Source organism: Armigeres subalbatus, chromosome 3 (assembly GCF_024139115.2).
Source record: "Armigeres subalbatus isolate Guangzhou_Male chromosome 3, GZ_Asu_2, whole genome shotgun sequence".
NCBI lineage: Eukaryota > Metazoa > Arthropoda > Insecta > Diptera > Culicidae > Armigeres > Armigeres subalbatus.
This window is the reverse complement of record NC_085141.1, coordinates 297,624,640-297,646,942: the sequence shown is the minus strand read 5'-3', so window position 1 is coordinate 297,646,942 and position 22,303 is coordinate 297,624,640. Positions and strand designations below refer to the sequence as shown.

The following is a 22,303-nucleotide window of genomic DNA, read 5'->3' as shown; positions in this document are numbered from 1 at the left end:
AAAGCTCCTATGGAAAGCGGAACTTTATACGTTATACGTTATGACCATGGTATTACCGTATTACTGTCATTTTTTATTGCTACCCACAGTCGAGTCAAGAACCAAGTAAGGAGATAATACGAATATTATTTTATGCTATAATATTGAGCTAAACAATTTTCATAATAAAGTTCGTTTAAAATCTTAGTTCAGTTTAGTTTAAAGTTCAAAAAAATTAAAATAACTAAAATGTCTTTCAAAAAGTTGAAACATAACTAATATGGTTGGAATTTTGTTTGGTGAAAGTGGAAACAAAATTTCATAACTCATTTACAACACAGGTTGTTACAAAAGCATGATCTTGTTTTGCCTCCTTCTCGAGTAGAGTTTGCTGCCGAATTAATGAGTTCTGTTTTTGTTCCCGGATGAAAAGGAAGGAGGAAAAAACACTGTTGCCGTTCATTCCCACACGCAGCGAAGCAGGAATGGATGAGCTTGTCACTGTCGTTTTGAATGGTTTGGAGTGTGGATGCAACTCAGCAACGGTGTCTTCCTAGTATTTTGAAAATAGAGTATTTGTCAACGGCGAACATATTTGTGATGCTACGTAAACTTTATAATGTCGTACCAAAAATTGTTCGACGCGTTCAAGCGGTGTTACAATGCAGAGTGGACGAAGCAGAAAATTCAGGAAGAAGCCAACTCGACTTGGAAATCCTTGAAACAGGACAAAGAAAATTTGGCCTCCAATCTGGAGGTGAAAGTAGCTGAGCTAGACAAGTTGTCTATTGGGAAAAAGGCCAAGTTCCTCAATTTCTTCGTGAAGGTAATATTAACGTAGTTGATAGGAAATATTATATTATATTCAAACATAAATCATGATGCTACAGGCTGCCAATCGACAGGAAGCAAAACGACCGACAGGAGGCGAAACGATCAAAAATGTAGATCCGAATATTCCAGGTGAACTAGAACCGCTTGCTTCTACAAGTGCTAAGCAGCAGTTGCAGCCACAAGAGCTTAGTCCAGTTCAAGGTAACGTTTCATTTAATCAAAAGATTGATGTTTCCAAATTTTTCACATTGTCATATAAGTATTCTTCTATTTATTTTTCACAATAATTTGACGTCGACCGTTCACCGACTTGATCTTAAATCATTCATCAAATTCACGAGTCTTATAAATTTATTCAAAATTAAATTTTGTTTTTTGATGGGTATCCATAAGAAAACGAGCAATTTTGCTATTAACTTTTAAATTCCTAGGCCGATTTCAACCAAATTTGGAACACATATTCTTTTTATCTTAACACGTACGTCCCCAACCCCCATTTTACGATAAAACTCAAAATTCAAAACCATGCAGCTCAGCCAATTTCTAACGGATTTTCAAGCAATCTTCTGGAATCGATCACAAAATTCCTATAGTTTTAGGAACCGAGGTCAATTTTTGTGCAATGGCCATGGTTCCGAATATATTCCGGGGAGTACTGGGGTTACCTCCCTCCCGGAAAAAATGGTCACTGGCAGATCGGCTTCGAAATCCATCGTTCGACACGTCAAACTTCATGATTTTGCAAAACAAGTACACTGGAGTCCATTTCGGTGATTTTCGATCGAATTGGCCACCCTCCGGGTACTTCCAGGGCCTGGTTCCCTTGGGGAAGTGGCCAACTTTCATTCGCTCTTGGAACCCATCTTGCGACATATCAAACTTCATGATTTTGCAAAACAAGTACACTGGAGCACATTTCGGCGATTTGTGATCGAATTGGCCACCCTCGGGTACTTCCAGGGCCTGGTTCCCTTGGGGAAGTGGCCAATTTTCGTTCAATCTTGGAACCCATCTTGCGACATGTCAAACTTCATGATTTTGCAAATTATGTACACTGGAGTACATTTCGGCGATTTTCGATCGAATTGGTCACCCTCCGGGTACTTCCAGGACCTGGTTCCCTTGGGGAAGTGGCCAATTTTCATTCGCTCTTGGAACCCATCTTGCGACATGTCAAACTTCATGATTTTGCAAAACAAGTACACTGGAGTCCATTTCGGTGATTTTCGATCGAATTGGCCACCCTCCGGGTACTTCCAGGGCCTGGTTCCCTTGGGGAAGTGGCCAACTTTCATTCGCTCTTGGAACCCATCTTGCGACATATCAAACTTCATGATTTTGCAAAACAAGTACACTGGAGCACATTTCGGCGATTTTTGATCGAATTGGCCGCCCTCCGGGTACTTCCAGGACCTGGTTCCCTTGGGGAAGTGGCCAATTTTCATTCGCTCTTGGAACCCATCTTGCGACATGTCAAACTTCATGATTTTGCAAAACAAGTACACTGGAGTCCATTTCGGTGATTTTCGATCGAATTGGCCACCCTCCGGGTACTTCGAGGGACTGGTTCCCTTGGGGAAGTGGCCAACTTTCATTCGCTCTTGGAACCCATCTTGCGACATATCAAACTTCATGATTTTGCAAAACAAGTACACTGGAGTACATTTCGGCGATTTTCGATCGAATTGGCCACCCTCCGGGTACTTCCAGGGCCTGGTTCCCCCTGGGGAAGTGGCCAATTTTCGTTCAATCTTGGAACCCATCTTGCGACATATCAAACTTCATGATTTTGCAAAACAAGTACACTGGAGCACATTTCGGCGATTTTTGATCGAATTGGCCGCCCTCCGGGTACTTCCGGAGGAATTCCTAGAGGAACTTCCGGAGGAATTCCTGGAGGAACTTCCGGAGGAATTCCTGTAGAAACTTCCGGAGGAATTCCTGGAGGAACTTCCGGAGGAATTCCTGGAAGAACTTCGGAGAATTCCTGGAGAACTTCGGAGGAATTCCTGGAGGAACTTCCGGAGGAATTCCTGGAGGAACTTCCGGAGGAATTCCTGGAGAACTTCCGGAGGAATTCCTGGAGGAACTTCGGAGGAATTCCTGGAGGAACTTCCGGAGGAATTCCTGGAGGAACTTCGGAGGAATTCCTGGAGGAACTTCGGAGGAATTCCTGGAGGAACTTCGGAGGAATTCCTGGAGGAACTTCGGAGGAATTCCTGGAGGAACTTCCGGAGGAATTCCTGGAGGAACTTCCGGAGGAATTCCTGGAGGAACTTCCGGAGGAATTCCTGGAGGAACTTCCGGAGGAATTCCTGAAGGAACTTCCGGAGGAATTCCTGGAGGAACTTCCGGAGGAACTCCTGGAGGAACTTCCGGAGGAATTCCTGGAGGAACTTCCGAAGGAATTCCTGGAGGAACTTCCGAAGGAATTCCTGGAGGAACTTCCGAAGGAATTCCTGGAGGAACTTCCGAAGGAATTCCTCTGGGAGTTCCTCTAGGAATTATTCCGGAAGTTCCTCTAGGAAATCCTCCAGACAATCCTAGAATTCCAGGTGGCCAATTCCAGTTTTACGGAGGAATTCCTGGAGGAACTTCCGGAGAAAATCCTGGAGGAACTTCCATAGAAATTCCTGGAGGAACTTCCGGAAGAGCTCAAGGAGAAACTTCCGGAGGAATTCCTGGAGGAACTTCCGGAGGATATCCTGGAGGAACTTCCAGAGGATTTCCTGGAGGAACTTCCGGAGGAATTCCTGGAGGAACTTCCGGAGGAATTCCTGGAGGAACTTCCGGAGGAATTCCTGGAGGAACTTCCGGAGGAATTCCTGGAGGAACTTCCGGAGGAATTCCTGGAGGAACCTCCGGAGGAATTCCTGGAGGAACTTCCGGAGGAATTCCTGGAGGAACTTCCGGAGGAATTCCTGGAGGAACTTCCGGAGGAATTCCTGGAGGAACTTCCGGAGGAATTCCTGGAGGAACTGTCGGTGGAATTCCTGGAGGACCTTTCGGAGGAATTCCTGGAGGAACCTACGGAGGAATTCCTGGAGGACCTTCCGGAGGAATTCCTGGAGGAACTTCCGGAGGAATTCCTGGAGGAACTTCCGGAGGAATTCCTGGAGGAACTTCCGGAGGAATTCCTGGAGGAACTTCGGAGGAATTCCTGGAGGAACTTCCGGAGGAATTCCTGGAGGAACTTCCGGAGGAATTCCTGGAGGAACTTCCGGAGGAATTCCTGGAGGAACTTCCGGAGGAATTCCTGGAGGAACTTCCGGAGGAATTCCTGGAGGAACTTCCGGAGGAATTCCTGGAGGAACTTTCGGAGGAATTCCTGGAGGAACTTCCGGAGGAATTCCTGGAGGAACTTCCGGAGGAACTCCTGGAGGAACTTCCGGAGGAATTCCTGGAGGAACTTCCGGAGGAATTCCTGGAGGAACTTCCGAAGGAATTCCTCCGGAAGTTCCTCTAGGAATTATTCCGGAAGTTCCTCTAGGAAATCCTCCAGACAATCCTGGAATTCCAGGTGGCCAATTCCAGTTTTACGGAGGAATTCCTGGAGGAACTTCCGGAGAAAATCCTGGAGGAACTTCCATAGAAATTCCTGGAGGAACTTCCGGAAGAGCTCATGGAAAAACTTCCGGAGGAATTCCTAGAGAAACTTCCGGAGGAATTCCTGGAGAAACTTCCGGAGGAATTCCTGGAGGAACTTCCAGATGAATTCATGGAGGAATTCCTGAAGGAACTTCCAGGCGAAATCCGGGAGGAGTTTCTGGAGGAACTTCCCAGAGGCACTTACGGAGGAATGTCCAAAGGAATTTCTTGACTATCTTTTAAAAAATCTATTGGAGGAACTTCTGAAAGAATTCCTTGACGAACTTTTGAAGAAATTTTGGCGCTTGAAACTGGTTCACGCCGATCCACGCCACCGCTGATCACCAACGGCGTGACGCCGCCGCCGCTGCCTGAAAATGATCTATCACACCACTGCCGGTTAAATTTCAATCAGCGCACAGGCCTACCTGGAAGTACCCGGAGGGTGGCCAATTCGATCGAAAATCGCCGAAATGGACTCCAGTGTACTTGTTTTGCAAAATCATGAAGTTTGATATGTCGCAAGATGGGTTCCAAGAGCGAAGGAAAATTGGCCACTTCCCCAAGGGAACCAGGTCCTGGAAGTACCCGGAGGGCGGCCAATTCGATCAAAAATCGCCGAAATGTGCTCCAGTGTACTTGTTTTGCAAAATCATGAAGTTTGATATGTCGCAAGATGGGTTCCAAGAGCGAATGAAAGTTGGCCACTTCCCCAAGGGAACCAGGCCCTGGAAGTACCCGGAGGGTGGCCAATTCGATCGAAAATCACCGAAATGGACTCCAGTGTACTTGTTTTGCAAAATCATGAAGTTTGACATGTCGCAAGATGGGTTCCAAGAGCGAATGAAAATTGGCCACTTCCCCAAGGGAACCAGGTTCTGGAAGTACCCGGAGGGTGGCCAATTCGATTGAAAATCGCCGAAATGTACTCCAGTGTACTTGTTTTGCAAAATCATGAAGTTTGACATGTCGAACGATGGATTTCGAAGCCGATCTGCCAGTGACCATTTTTTCCGGGAGGGAGGTAACCCCAGTACTCCCCGGAATATATCCGGAACCATGGCCATTGCACAAAAATTGACCTCGGTTCCTAAAACTATAGGAATTTTGTGATCGATTCCAGAAGATTGCTTGAAAATCCGTTAGAAATTGGCTGAGCTGCATGGTTTTGAATTTTGAGTTTTGTCGTAAAATGGGGGTTGGGGACGTACGTGTTAAGGAGACAACAATATTGGTCTAGGAATTGAAAAGGGGAGGGTGTGGGGGAGAGGTATTGGTTATTTCTAGACCAACATTTGAAAAGGGCGTAACAGCCAAAATTGATTCCTTCTGATTCTTCGTCCACGTATATAGCTTTATATGTAGACGAAGAATCAGAAGGAATAAATTTTGGCTGTTACGCCCTTTTCAAATGTTGGTCTAGATTTATCGATCAACTCAACCCTTCATTGAAATCTTGATTTGCCCAGTGAAAAGAAATTATTAATGTGTTTCCTTCTGGATGGTGAATGTGATCCCTTCTTTAGAAATAGACGTTTGCCCGGAATAAGGCGATTATGGGTTTGATCCCTTCTTCAAAATCAGTCAATGTATTCAAATAAAATGTGCTTTCTTTTCATCAAATTCTGAAGTATCAATAAGAAAACACAACTATCCTGTTGACCAATTGGTTTATTCATTTTCCGATTGTAAAAACACTGGCCATTCCAAGCAGGGCTGGGTACATACAGCGAGTTATGAATATACATGAGTACAAATAAAAAAATGATTTTTCAATTAATAAAATATAACAGCAAAGCGTAAGAAAGTTCGACAACTTAGCAGTGATGAAAGTGATGAAGGCAGTAGGCCTTGTCCGGCACAGGAGAACATCAAGAAGCAGATATTTGTCCTTGAAAGTCAACTCAACGCCGCACTGCTAGCTCGGGATTCTGGTTTGGGTGAGGTAAATGTTCAGTCTAAGATCAAGAAACTGAAGGATGATCTGGAGAATAAAAAAAAGGAATTGAACACGAATGTAAATAGAGCGCGGTTGGCTAAGAAGTACCGGGATGAAAAGCAAGCAATTCTTAAGGCCCTCATTGATCGCGATCCAGACGCTGCCAAATTGTTAAAGGTTGGTAATTTGAATCAAGTTTCATTTCTTTGTCATTGACATAGTATTTTGTTCCAGATCCGGAAAAACTCTGGGCGACCTAGATTAGAAGAAGAGCAGCCGAAGCTCCTCAAAGCAATTGTCAACATTGCGCAAGTAGGTGGAGCAGCCGATGAACGACGTCGTACGGACAAGATTCGTACGTGTAAGACTCTAGACGACATGCAAGAGGCGTTGCTGGATTTGGGTTTTCAACTATCCAGAAGTGCAACGTACTTGCGACTTTTGCCACGGAATTCACGAACAGTAGAAGAAAAACGCCACGTGGCAACCTTCCCAGCGAAACTTTGTCGTGCTCAAGCAAGTGAACACAAAAGGCATGTTGATGGGAAATTCTGCACAGAAACCATAAGGTAGGTTTGCCACGTAATCAACAGCATCGTTTCGCTATTTTTTGCAAATTTTCTGATGTTTTGTTTCAATAAATGCGTCTCTTGAGGCAATATAAAAATATTGCTTGACTTAGGGACGCGTTTTACAACCGCTGGTGATGACGCAACAAAAAAGTTTATTCAAAACTTTTGTGAAGACATACATCCATAAAGTTTTGCACTTTACTTTTAACTGATTTCTGTCGGCACACGTACAAAAGTCAATGAAAATGTTTACAATTACAGAATTTCAAAGAACATGTAAATTGCTTTTATATTATTTTTAATTTTTTTCTGTATACTTCTTCAAAATGTTCAATCAATATATTTGTTTTTTAGTAAAATTTATTAATTCCTATGAAAAGCATATCCACATCCAAATTTAAACAATGGCTCAGTTTTTGCATGGGAAATATATTTTATTTTCAATTTGAATAGATCCGTTGAAACTGTGGCGTCGACTCTTGGATCTCGCCAAGTTGCTTTTGTATCACAGAACGACAAAGCCCGTGTTTCTATTGGTATAACGGCAGCAAATAAGCAGGCCCCTTTCATAATGCATATGGAATACAAAGTGACGCTACCAGATCACGACTGGGTCGTAGCTGCTCGACACAAATTGATACCAAGCGTGTATGCTGGAATATGCGTTAACGACGAAAAAATGATCAATTACTGCGCATTTTCACCAAATCCATTTCTTACTCTGGACCAACTTTCGTAGCAATCCGTAGTGGAAAGCACTCGTCGTCCAATGCTTCCACTCACGCTTTCGATCTGCACCACCTGTTAGATTTGGAAGAGTTTGACGAGATTCTCAAAGGTAATGATACCTTCAATATTATTAAATGTACTTTAGTTATATAACATATGACACTATTTTAACAGTAAACGGAGTTGTAAAGCCCGTCTTAATCCTCTCGGTTGATGGAGGTCCAGATGAGAATCCCAGATATCCGAAGGTTATTGCTCACGCCATTGATCATTTCAAGCGATTTGATCTGGATGGTTTCTGCATTTTCACCAATGCTCCCGGCCGCTCTGCGTATAATCGTGTCGAGCGACGAATGGCCCCTCTCAGCCGAGAATTATCAGGTGTAGTCATACCTCATGATCATTTCGGTAGTCATCTAGATCGCAACGGCAAAACCATCGATAAGGATATGGAAAAGAGGAATTTTGCGCGCATGCCGGTGAAGTTTTGGCCGAAATATGGGGAAACACAATAATTGATGGATACGCAGTAATTGTTAAATTTATGGATGAATCGTCAGTTAGAGAACTACCAGCTGTGAATGATCAATCATGGTACGCGATATACGTTTGCGAAAGCCAGTATTTTTTGCAGGTTTTTTGCAAGTATAGTTTAATGTTTTTAATTTGCGTTGTATTGCTAAATATATCCTCATGTTACAGATCGTGGAGTGTGAGGAGAGAACATGTTGTAAGCCACACAGAAGTAACCTGAAGCATGTTCTTGCTAATGGCTTTTTCCCTCCACCGTTTCCGATTCAGCGAGTAGATGGTCAGATAGAAGTTATTGAGCCGAAGGATATCAACAGCGATGTTGAGTTTACACCTTTTTTACTACGACTTCTTCTTCTTCTTATTGGCATTACATCCCCACACTGGAACAGAGCCGCCTCGCAGCTTAGTGTTCGCTAAGCACTTCCACAGTTATTAACTGCGAGGTTTCTAAGCCAGGTTACCATTTTTGCATTCGTATATCATGAGGCTAACACGATGATACTTTTATGCCCAGGGAAGTCGAGAGAATTTCCAATCCGAAAATTGCCTAGACCGGCACCGGGAATCGAACCCAGCCACCCTCAGCATGGTCTTGCTTTGTAGCCGCGCGTCTTACCGCACGGCTAAGGAGGGCCTACGACAGTGCATAAATAAGACACCAATCGGTGCCGGCTTCCCGGATCCGCTACCGTATGATATTTACTGTCCATCAGTAGCTGGCCAACTAGCTAGTAAGTATACATAAACTGCTGTTTAGAATTTGCGTTTTTGAGTGTGCTTTTTCTTCAAGGCCGCATATGCACAGATTGTGGTTTATATTTTGCTTCAAAAGTAAACGTAGACCGTCACCGAAAGATTGTTCATAAAGCAGATGTATCATCTAAAAAAGTGAGGCCAGTGAAGATCATCGAACAGCAACCAGAAGAGCTTCTTTGCGAAGTAGACGCAAACGGAATAACAGACGTATTCTGGATCGACTCAGTACTTGAGGTAACAGATGGGCTGGAGAGTACAGGAGTTTGGGAGGAATCACATCTCAAGGACATACCACTAGTTGATTACGAGATCTGGCTTCAGCAACCGTGGACAGAGGACTGAATTTGATTTTGTTTAAAATTGATTTCTGTGTTGTTGAATTTCATAGAGCTTGTTTTTTTTTTGTTTGAAATTTGATTTTTTTGTTGTAATGTTTTTATACTGAAATGAATTTAAATAACTGAATTACTTAACATGTGATTGATATCCATATTATTTCGCAATCCGTCATTCTGCTCATCACATATATGAAAATTTGAAGAAGTCTACGTAGACTTCGCGGGGGAGGGGGGGCGTTCGGAAAAGTCTACGAAAGTCTACTAGGGAGGAGGGGAGTTTGAAACGGTGAAAATAGAGTCTACGTGGTTTATGGACAGCCCCCTACCGGAGGAATACCTACTAGACCCTCTTTGCCGCTCTGGAGGGCAGGCTGAACCTGGTGAAAGGAAAGATGATGGATGAGTGGCAGAAACGGATAAATCGGATCAAGATGAAGACGATTTGGAGACCGCATTGCAAGTAGGATCGAAGGCGGATTGTGATAGGCGCTTTTTTAGCAAGAAACCAAGTTAACCAAACAACAGAAAGTCAACAGTGTGGTGAAAAATAACGACCAACCGGGGAACTAGGCGTTCTGTCCTGGAAATGCGCTACAACGTGAGTATCAATGGATTTTTGATTCCGCAGCAACGTGCCACTTTTTTAATCGACATGAGTTTTTTGACCACCTGAACGAAAATGTTCTGGCAGCGCGCAGCTGATAGTCCTCCCGATGCGAACAAAAACCATTGAAGGGCGGAGATATTTCCTGACGTTTCGTGGTCAGTGTGTGGAAACCAGAAGAGCTGAAAGCAATAGTGTTGCACATCAACACTACACACAATGCAACTTGGTTGTACAACATTTGACTCCGCAACCAGAAGTCTGGGCATAATCAAACGGTTTTATATTTTTTTCCGACGAACTTTACAACTTTGAAACCGTCTATCCAACAGTCGTACCATTTGCCCACAGACGGTCCGACTTTGCTTCGAACAAACCAAATTTGGCAAGGGCGGAGTCAAAGTTGTTAGAGCTTCAATATATGAAGATTTATAACGATGTGCTCAACCACAGCATATTAGGCTAAGGTTTGAGCCATATGCCCTAAACATAAATTTCTGTCTGCCTGTCCGACCCTTATAGACTCGGAATCTACTGAACCGATCGGGGCGTAAAAATTTGTATACAGGAGTTTTTGGGGCAGAGGATGCTTCTTAATGCAACGTACACACCAGTCAAGCAGTTTGACGAACATTGACTCGGCCCCCAAGAAAACGCTTCGGTTGCTGCTTTGTTTGAACGTGTGTGAAGCTGTTCGACCAACCATTTGACAGTTGGCGGCTCGGTTGGAAAAAAATTGAAACGGTTTGATTTTGGTTTGAGTTGTCGGGGGTGGAGTCAAGGTTTACCGAACATGTTTGAGCATTTGTAGTGAAGTTGCACAAACCACCCTATTTTTTTTATGGCTGGTGCTCAAGTTGGCGCTTCGGTCGTTCGTGTGTGATATTGTTGGTCGAATAAATTGATTTCTCGTGCCGCTGTTGGTAAAACTTGATGGATGTTTGAATAAACGAGAGGTGGAGTCAATGTTGGTCAAAGTGCTTGACCGTGTGTACGTTCCATAAGGCGGATCTAGATCTCTCTCCTCTGGAAAGCAGGGCTATCATACAAATGAAACACAAATTTATACATAACTTGAGAACTATTTAAGCATATGGAACCAAATTTGGTATGAAGGCAAGAAATGTACCTGTGGTGGTTTGAGACACCCCCCGCCCTGTATGGCGTAGTGAAGCGCGCCGGGAAAAGGATAGTAACAATAGTCCTCGTCTGGGCCACCGAAAGCAAGCTTTAGAAAAGGGTTGTTCTAGAGAGATCATTTTCTCCAATTAATCTGTAAATATAGATAATAACCTGCACTACGGTTACGCATTGGGTCGTCTCATACTTTTAAAACGACTGTTACTAGTGCCGAAAGAGCATAACGATAAAGGCAAAGAGTAAACAGAAACAAAAATCATGGCTATGCGTATAGGGGAGGAGAAGACCACCAGCTGTCATCGAGAGAAAAAGTAGAATCATTGAAATTTCACACGGTGTGGTATAGGAAATGAAGTATTATTTTGTTATAAAACAAAAATTAAGGACGTTTCTCAAAAAAATCTTGTTTTAAGGGGTTAGAATTTTAAAAGCACACAAAATAGACTCGATTTTTATATATTTTTTTGAATAAGCAGTTTACGCTTAAGATTGTTGAATTTCTAACCCCACAAACTAAAAATTGATTGGCAAAAAAATTCTATAACGTTCTAGAGACATTTTAATTCTCATTTTCTTTACCATGCCATGTCAAATTTTCATGGATCTACTTTTACTCTAAACTTTTCCAGGTGGCAGCACTGATGATGAAACCTCCCCCATTACAGTTACGATTTCGTCTTATGTCGAATTCGTTTTTAAAAGTTCCAACATAGGTTGGAACTAGAGGCCTGAATAAGAGAAACGCGGATAGAAAATATGTCTCTGCCAACACTGCATCCAATCTTCTTCATCAAAGAACAACACATGAAAAGGAAGAAATGGTTTATGTAGATAAAATCTCACAATCCGCTATTTTATGTGTCCACATCACATAACAATAGAATCCAATAAACAATGGAATTTCATTTCATAATCTATAAATGACTTCCATATATTATTGCAAACTAATGTAAAATACATTCAATTTTGTTTTTTAAAAATGGCATTAAATCGAATTTGGCCGTTATCAGTATTTGAGCCAACATTTTGGCTGCTTGACAGGTCTCCTGCTCGATTGGCTGCTGTTTTTTGAAGGTTCGATTGGCGGCACATACCTATCCGCGTTTTTCTTATTCAGGCCTCTAGTTGGAACCAGTTCCAACCTAATAAGTGTTGTCAAAGTCTTTTTTTTATTCGCTCAGGTTGGAATCAGGTTCGCACTAGTTCCAACCCCAAAGCTGTCGGGTTCGCACTGTGTTGTTTTACAGTTTCGCACCAGGTTCACCAATACAACTGCACTTCAACTGCCAAACCACGTGGGTCGGTGGGACTGGGCAGAATAAACAAGCAAAATGCAAAAACCAAACTTTCCGTTTGTGCGTTGAATTTTTTTCCGGGATTTTTGTTATATTTGTTATTGTAGTTTTAAATGAAGTTAATCCGGTACCACAGACAAACTGACGTAACAGCATGAACAATTTTCTGAAAAATCCATCGCCCAACTCTTCTACCACCATCTTGCGAGCATGCTACACGAAACAATATTTCGTATGACATTGTCACCAGAAGGCGCTGGAGTGAAATGTCAAACTCGAAGGATTACGACGCAAGCGCCTCTAGTTGTGAAACGCGCAACCAATCAAATTCAAATTGATCGTTGAAGTCATGGTCGATGTTATTTTTTCTAGTGTTACGTCTGTTTGTCTGTGCCGGTACTGTTGTCTTGATTCAATTTTAAAAAGTTATTCAGAAGTTCATTCAGGGTTTCCTCACAGATTGTGTCCTAAATTAGGTCGGTAGATAGAATTAATTTGTTTGGGAATTGCCCTTGAAACCCGTTCACTAAATCCGCTAAGAATTGACAGAAAAGTATATTTGAGGAATAACGAATAGAATTCTTTCTTAAATAATATCCAGAATTTCTTTTGAAATTCTTCCAAAAACTCTCGTGCGTTTTAGAATTTTCTTCTGGAATTCTGCTAGAAATTGCTTCAGTAATTCTTCCAAGAATTCTTTCTTGAATTCTTGTATGCATTCATTGGCCATATCTTTCAGGCACCCCTCCATATTTTTTTCCAAAGGATTTCTTGGAAATGAATTCTTTTGGAATTTTTTCTAGGAATATCTTAGAATGTTGTTCCAGGATTTTGTCTAGAAGTTGCTCTACGAATTCATTTGGAAATTCCTGCAATAGCTCCTCCAGGAAATACTTCTGGAATACAAGAACTTACTCGAAGTTTCCTTCAGGAATTGCTCCGCAAGATTCGTACATAAATACCCCCAGAGCAATTGAGCAATTCCTCCGGAAGATTCTTGAAGAATTCCTCTGGAAGTTCTTTAAGGAATTCCTATGGAATTTCCTTGAGTATTTTTTCCGGAACTTCTTGGAGCATTCCTTGAAGAATTCTTCCGGAAGTTCCTTGAGAAATTCCCCAGGAAGCTCCTCGATCTATACCTGCGGAAGTTCCTTTAGAAACTCCTCTGTAAGTTTCTTAAAGAATTCCTCCGGAAGTTCTTTGAGGAATTCCTCTGGAAGTGGAGGAGCTCTTCCGGAAGTTCTTCAAAGAAATCCTCCGCTAAATTCTCTAGGAATTCCCCTGAAAGTTCCTTCACGAGTTTCACCGAAAGCTAACACAGAAATTCCTACGGAAGTTCCTCCAAGAAGCAGGAAGTTTTTCGAAGAAATTCGTGGAGGAATTCCTGAAGGAACTTTCGGAGGAGTTCCTGGAGGAAATTCCGGAGAAATTCCTTGAGGAACTCACGAAAGAATTCCTGAAGGAACTTCCGGAGGAATCCCTGAAGGAATTTCTGGAGGAAATAATGAAGAAACCTTCAGAGAAATCCCTCAAGGAACTTCCGGAGGAATTCCACAAGGAGCATGTAAGGATGAAGGATGCGGGGAACTTGCGGGGGAATTTCCGAAGGAAACTTCAAGTAAATTCCTGGAGGAACTTCCGAAGGAAACGTTGTTAAGTTTTCCATGTTGGACTATTGAAAGACTAGGAATTTCAGACTAAAATCAGACTAAATTCAGAAATCAACTAAAGTTTTACCCCCGTCGAATTGAATTTTTGGAGTGAAACGATAGCCTTTCGGTACAACTTTGTTGTACGAGAGAAACAAAAAAAAAGTAATCGCTCAACGTCGCCAACAACGCAATCTCCAAAAGGGCGGCAGGTAGCTGTGAATGTTGGTTACATAAAAACGAAAACAGCTTTCTATTTTCTCTTTCCTAAAACATGCATACAGGATACCACCACACGGTTCCGTCGCTCTTTTTTTCCGCTCCGCTTTTTTTCGCTTCAAAGGTATATTTCAGCTCAGCTCCCTCCTTCCACCTCATATTTATGGGTACGTGTGGGACCAACTTTCTCCATTTACTGTGAAAGGTGGTCGATCCGGTCTCCTCGCCACTGACTGAGCTCCTTCTATTTACTTCGAAATGCATCCCCGGTACGACAATACTCGTGTGCTGGGGGTGGCAAAATGTGTGCTCCTTATGGTTTTGGCAGTTACATTAAAACTTTACACAGAGAATGGGAATGTGGGACCTGGCAACATGTGGGATATTTGTGAGCTCACATGTGGGTCATTCCAGGGAAGCACTTCCCATATTAGAAGATATTATCATGATCCCGATAGAAATAGAGTTTTAATTATTTTGCCGGAGGCCATATCATTATTTATTATATCATGTTTTCTTGTTTGTTAAGTAATTATTATTTGATTGAATTTTCGTTTTCAATTTCCGCTTGACATACATCATTGGTCTTCCCTGAAATGTTTACCCCAAAACAATTCTTAGGAAAATCACGAACACCGTCTGAACGCTCACTGTCAGATTATTGCTTACCAGTGCGCTCGTCGTAGATTGAAAAACTTGTGAGAATAATGTGGGAATCTTGTGGGGCACCTATGTATGTACATCGTGCCAACTTTCACACGACCCACCACCCTACAGTCACGTAGGTATTGCATCCAGAATGGTATCAAAGCAGCAACAACGGGGCATATTTTGCTTGGTACGATTTCAAGAAGACTAGACAAAGTTTTGTTCACCCGAAAAATTAAAAGTTTTGATCAACCTTCAAAGTTTTACCTCTCGACAACGGTGTGGATGGATGCGATTTTGGAAACCGCATGTAGCGGTTTGGGAAATATTGGGCAGGATTTCTCAATGCAATCAGAAAACAAAAAAAAAATTACATGGGCATTTTATTTTTTCCAAATTTCGTCGGGCACAAGAAGACGAGGAGCGCAGCGAGCAAGGTGAATCGATCAGTTGGATCAGAAGACGATTTGCGGACTTTTTGCAGACTGCGAGGTTGACGAAGTGCAGGAATACACCGAGATATATAGAAAAGACTTCTATGTACCGCAGAGGCCACTCCGTTTTCAGTTTGAACAAATAAATATTCAGACGAGCTCGGTGGTCTAGTGGCTACCGCTTCTGCCTTATAAGCAGGAGGTCGTGGGTTCAATTCCAGGCTCGTCCCTTTCCTACTTTGTATTTCTATCATAGTTCTTTCTGTGTTTCACGTTCTACCAACACGATTCCTACTGTTATAACCTTCCACACTAACAATTCCAAAACCTCCCGTGGCACCTATGAGAGGTCGTAGAGTTCTCTGCATCTTTCTTAAGTAGGTGTCCGACTAACCATCCTTCCCCTTCCCCAGCATTCGCAAGGGCGTGGCCAGGACAGATCTGGACTATTGGAGAGTGCATTGCTTCCATCTAAGAGATAGTGATTAGTCCCAAATCAATATCTGTGGTAACGGATGAAAGTGACGCTACTCTCATACAATAATTCAGGCTTGTACCACCTACGAATTTGTGCGGATTGCTCAATGCTAATAAATATTCCGATTTATGCGGGTGTGAATTCCACAATATTGTGCACCAGGCACAGAAGTCCATCTTCACTTCGTAGACCCCGGCGGGATTCAAACGGGCTGGAGAGCGCACCCGAAATCTTCACACAATTTTCTACACCACCCATCATCGCGTTCATCAGTCTTTTAGCATCTCGGGAATGCTGTTCTCGATCATTTTCATAGCACTACGCGATCTATACTCTCGTATACCCATTGAAATCATTAAACAGGTGGTGCGAGGGTACCTGATATTAATGACGTTTTGAACGATTTGCGGATAAGTAAAGATCCACTCCATTGTCGAGCTATCGTCAAAGAAGCTTGCATTGATAAATTATTACCAACCTATTCTGGACAGACCATCTGGAAAATCACTTTTTAAGGTGATTATACAATCAAGCCATGTGGTGAATTTCAAATTCACCACACGGTTTTCTACTCCTATTATCAAAAGTTCAACTCTAGCGTAATAATTTTCGTACAATGCTGAAATTCAAGTCGATTGTTTAGCATAAGTAAGCAAATGATCTACGGATGTTTTTATCCCCATGGGCATTGTGGTTCTCTCAATTCGTGCTCTTGAAAAATCCCTAGAAAAAGCACGTGGTTTCCAAGATGGCCGATTTGTGGCTTTGTTGTATAACCACCTTAAGCGGTTTTTAGAATGGATGTCGCTCGAAGATCTCTCACTCACATGGGGCATACGACTCCTGCTTTCCACTCCTCCGGTAACTCCCTTACCAGCTGCTTCATTGTTCTAGAGTTGTTGGATGGAGTCCTTGACTTTTCTCAAAGTGGGAATTGGTACCGGATTAAATCGTCGGCCTCATCGAGGGTTCTACGTGCAGAGTCCTGCATAATGAAGCTTTGTCTGACTCGCTGGTGTGAGGCAAGAATGTATTCCATCACCGAAACTATTCCTCATCGTAATTGATGTGATCATGGTGGATGCGATTAATCGAGAAACAAGCCATGGGTTGCTCTTCCAGCCTATCATTTTGGAGCATCTGTACGACTTCGATTTGGTTGATAATATTGCCCTACAAGTGCAAAGGGCGCTCTGATGTGCTGAGTAAGCCCAACGACGTCGTCGGACACTTTTCTGAGACCATCAACGTTTGTAAGACCATTGATGTTCAACACGAACAAACCCATGAACTTTACGGTAGCGAGGCAATCAGCAGAGATCACACAGAAGTATCAAGTATTCATCAATTGATGTCTATGTTTTATAATTTGGACCTAGTCTCCTCACAACTGGATCTCGAATGCTGTGCTGCATCGACGACGCCGTTAACTACCGATATCAACATACATTTGAGATTGGGGTGGTACGTCCACACATTACGAAAGAACTGAAACGAAATCTGCAAGCAAGCGCTGAATTGGAATCCGGCTGGATGAAGCAGTCTTGGATAAAGTAAACAGGCACCCAGGACGGAGTTTTCTTACGTTTGTCCTATGAGGGTTCATGGGTGCTCAAGATGCATGAGTCAGTGCGTGACTGGCAGGGCTTAAAACCATGCCCTCTTAATTGTTATGGAGACACCTCCGCTTTATTTCTGAAGGCCTATTGTGCATATAATTGCTGGGCGAAATACTAAGGTACACCCGAGTATTTTTTTGTTGTCAGCAGGACAGCCACTTTTGCTCGGGTATGGTGAATGCCACAATGCGACCGTTGTTACCATGACGACCTAGGCGCCCATCGAAGTAGGTGAGTATGGTACGTTGCAGTGAACGAGCGTCCAATACTGCGTAGGCTGCTGTCCAAGACGCACGTGTTTAAAATAGTTTTCTATCAAATTGTTAAATAAAATTAAAATCTGTTAAAATAAAATAAATGATTGGTAAGTTTGAAAATAGTGCTTAATTAATTATTAAATAGAGGGTACAAGTGATAAATCCTGTGAAAGTGACCCCAACGTGGTATCCTGTGGTGCGGACCATCCCTTCATCAGTGAAAAAAGGGGCGACAGGTGAGCACTGTCCCCGTGTTTCGCTACCAGGAAGTAGCTTACAATTTGGTCCTTCGAAAGTTAACCGCCGGTTTATTTGGAACCACAGTTGCCCCGCTCTACACGAGCAAATAGAGGCATACCACCGAAGCGATTGGAAAATTTTCCCATAGGACTTCCAAGACAGAATATGTTATGCCTGAAGTATTTTGCATATAAATTTTTAGTATTCTTTGAGGTATTATTGAGTTAATTTCTCCTGCTCGAGTATCCCGGCTAAACAACAACTAGCTACACTTCGAATTCAACAAAATTCGACGTTAAAAATGGAGCATACAAAGGCAAAGTTCCTGAAACGACAACGTGAGCGTGAGATGAAAAAAGAGGAAATAAGAAGTGGTTCTAATTACGATTCGGCACATTTCCGAATGGATTACTGAAACCGAAAGTGTCAACGTGAGCAGCATGAACATTGAACCCCAATTTGGTGCACTGCAAAGCAAAATATTGAACCCCCCAGCTAGGCCATTGTTTGGTGAAACTGCTACAAATGGAGTCCATGCAGCCGAACCTAGTACGAATATGCTACTATATGAAGCATTCAAGGCGTTGTTAGGCCGAGACGTGAAAGATTTGCCGGGCGATATCATGGACTGGTCAATTTTTGAAAATGAATTAAAAACATCCACTGAGGAGTTTCAGCTTTCGAATCGTGATAACCTCGGGAGGCTAAACAAAACAACTGCATGGAAAAGCACGACCGTGGTGCCATTGCTTTCGTCTCTGGATAATGTCCATCAAATGGACAATCAACCCCGTGTTTGGAGCCAAGAAGCCGAATATCCACGTCAACAGTCGAAAAGAAGTAGCCAAAGAAGTGCTTCCTGTACTCGGTAAGTTCGCATTCAAGTCTAGAAAAATGTGAGCAGTTCCGTAAACTTTCGGTTCCACAACGTCGTTCTACTGTCAAATCGTGCAAATGTTGCTACGTCTGCTTGTTATCGGATCACGCTAGGACCAACTGCAAATCCGATAAAAAAACGAGCAATGGGTAATGTTTTCAACATAACCGCGAGTAGACGTAGGACTTAAAGTACGTAAAGTAATTACATTTAACTTCTAGCTTTTGGATCTATGGAGTTTGATTATAGTATTGATATTGGAAACGACAACTTCCATGCTGGGTAGAATTATTAGTAATTTGTTTATTCAAAACTTCGGGAAATAAAACTAATAATTAAATACATAATTAGAATTGCTTTGTTTCTAACTATTAAGCCCTTATTTACTCAAGCAAATGTAGGGCATTTATAGAACTCTTATTGATGATAGTATTTGAAGTTTAAAAATTCTTTTTATAATATTTTCAAACTTGGGCAAAATGTGCTATTTTTGCGTACTTACTGATGAACAAATCACAACAATAAGAAACAAGTCAAGAAGCAGTAACCCTACCAAAATAGAGCAGGTACTGCTAATACATCAACAAAAAATTATTTAATGTTTTGATTCCAAACTCCGAGTCTACGTCAAGTTTAATAATACAATTTCTCAGAAAATGAATAAGATAGGGGAGCTGTTCCGATCTCCATCTCACTGTACATATATCCATCTCATCGCTAAACAAAGAAATACCTCACTGATGAAAAAAATCACAAAAATAATAAACAAACCAAATTCCTTCCATTGCTTTGTTTTTGACGGGATGGAAATAAGAGCTATAAGATGAAGTGGCGAACCGTTCCCCTAGTTTATTTAAATATTCTTTTGGAAATTATTTTTTACGGACTTTGCGAACATTTACATGTAATACAGAGAAATTTTCTAATCTAAAATGGATATTAACACTATTGCTGATTGTGCATCTTTAATTGCTAATGCCTTCTGCAAATAAATAAAAGTAATTATTTTAATCAAATTTTTATTTTCATCAGTGTAGTTGATTTTTTTGCTGGGGAACCAGAACTGTTATAGTATAATCATGTTTTAATGTACGTGTCGTTTACTACCAATCACAACTTAACATATGGTCAGTCATATGACATGACTTGTACCCATCCCGGGATCATGTGGATTATGAAATCAATCACCTGGATGAGCAGACAAAATCTCTCTAATTTTATTCTTCTTCATCCACAACCACTGCCGACCATCATCAAGCACAGAATTGTCGGGGCCGAGCGAATATCCTTAGGACATCCGTCGAATATCTGAATTATCATGGGCTGTGTACTCACAAGTATGTTCTGACAGAACGAGTAGCGCTAGTGATACATAGACGATGTACCCAATATTCGAATTAGTATCGTCTCTTTCTTTGTTTCGTTCTGTCAATCGAGCTCATATTCGTGTGCTAATGGGCGCCTACTATTCGAATGCCGATTGCTTCGATTTAGAAATTCAAATCTCATTCAAATAATACATGCTTCTATTTCGTATCTTTGATTATTATTTTAACACAATCCGCTACTACCACAAGAATGACAAAAAAATGCGCCCATTTCTTCCATGCATATTCGCAGACCCACCGGCAGTTCTATCGCTGGTGACTGCATGCTGTCGCTGTGTAGGTAAACAGCGAACGAACGAACGAAACGAAAAGTGCGCGAGCAAAAAGCACGTCAGTACGCGCTGCTGTCACAAATTGTAATGACTTGCACACGGCAGGCACTGCTTCTTTTATACACAAAGAAAATCTTCCGGTAGACCCGAAGGCCCGTGACATACCGCATTCTGATGTCCGTGTTAGGAATGCACGGGATTGGTTACATATGAAATTTTTACTGAATTTGACAAGAATTGAAATTTTCAATAGCTTATCGTTAATAATCTTAAGTTTCAATGAAATAGGCAAAATGGTGGAGAGTGTCCGAGTCGATTGATATATAAATCTTAAAAATCCATCGAAAGATAAAAGCGCTAGTAACGTTCAAAATCTTCCCTTCCAGCGTAACGCTCTCGATTTCCAAAAATCTAAATGACACCCAGTATAGTAAAGAAAGACGTAAGTCCTACGTCAAAATGTTGAATTTGAAACAAAAATCACCACGATGTTTCCGGGAATACCTACCAGGCCCAGCCGGTCGGATGTTGCGTCGAACGTGTGTAACATAAATGGCAAGAACGTCAATACTCTGCTTCGTGTTGGCAAAGTCAAAGTTTGTGTTCCAAATGGCATCGAAGAAGTGTTTGCCCTATTCGACTAATGTTCATAGTTGTCTATGATGGATGCAGATGTTGCGACACGAGTTGGATTACATGAACGGATTTCCACTATGAACTACCGATGAACGAACGACATTTCCCATAAGGAGGAACATTCGATGACTATACTTAGGGTGGCTCAAAAAACACTTTCACAAATTTTTTGATGGGCCGCCCTCTTATTCGGTCCTATTTGATGCCCTGATGCTCTGGACAAAATTTCAGCCAAATCGGTCAACGTTTGGGCGGTGCTAAACTCGTTGAAAGTTTATATGGAAAAATGTATGCAGAAACATCCTAAAACAGTGACTTGCAGTTGGACAGCACAATTTACAATCTAAAATCATGATACTCATTCAGTTCTTGTAGAATTAAATACAGAATGTTCTGCTGAAAACCGCGTGAAGATTGGAGTTTATTAGACAAAGATATTAGTATTTTACTGGAGTGTTGTAGGGGTGAATTTATTTCTTTTCAAAGGTAAAAGAAACGAAATTTGCTAAAACCCCACTTCAGAGAAATGCTAATAACTTAGCCGAGCAAACTCTAATCTTCTCGCGGTTTTTTGCATAACATTCTGTATTAAATTCTTCGAGATCTGAATGAGTATCATGATTCTTGATCGTAAATTGTGCCGGCCCATCAAAAAAATTGAAAAAAGTTTTTCCCACACTAATTTGAGCCACCCTACTATACATGGGAAATTTTCGCTGAAACCGGGCCACTATTTGCACGAGGTTCTTAAATATGCCTAAATATATATTCATTAGAAAGCTTACCGCAAGTGTATTAAGGATCCGCGTTAAATTCTGCAGAAAGATGAACCCCTCGTTAGTTATACACGAAATCAATTTAAGGGCCCCTCGATTTTTTGTCAATTCTTGACTCACCAAAACTACCATAACTCCAACATTTCTCAACCGATGGTAGGGATCAGCATATCGTTGGAAAGAGGAAGAGTGTATCCTCAATATGCAATAGTAAATATAGAGGCAGCCATATTGAATTTGGCCGCCATCTTGGATTTCTTTTTGAAACTTATTTTTCCGCCAGGTTCGCAACCACCGATTTGGAATATTAATACTCCGATGGAAGGCTTAGCTTATATTGCGCATTGTGTCAAAAAATCTCAGGCGTATGTTTTTTCTATCAAAAGTTATAACGAGGGGTTCATCTTTCTGCAGAATTTAACTCGGATCCTTTATATCCTTGCCGAAAGCTTTCAAAAGAATATAAATTTAGGCATTTTTAAGAACCTCGTGTAAATAGTAG

The 22,303-nt window shown here is 41.8% G+C and overlaps 1 protein-coding gene across 1 annotated transcript; it reads left to right on the top strand.

Annotated features, from left to right (window-relative positions):
- The first annotated feature begins 598 nt into the window (after positions 1-598).
- LOC134222583 (uncharacterized) lies at positions 599-7,454 on the top strand. The gene is made up of 3 exons (XM_062701744.1): positions 599-805; positions 870-1,014; positions 7,366-7,454. The coding sequence occupies exons 1-3, from the start codon at positions 599-601 to the stop codon at positions 7,452-7,454; spliced, it is 441 nt and encodes a 146-aa protein (XP_062557728.1).
- The last annotated feature ends 14,849 nt before the right edge of the window (positions 7,455-22,303 follow it).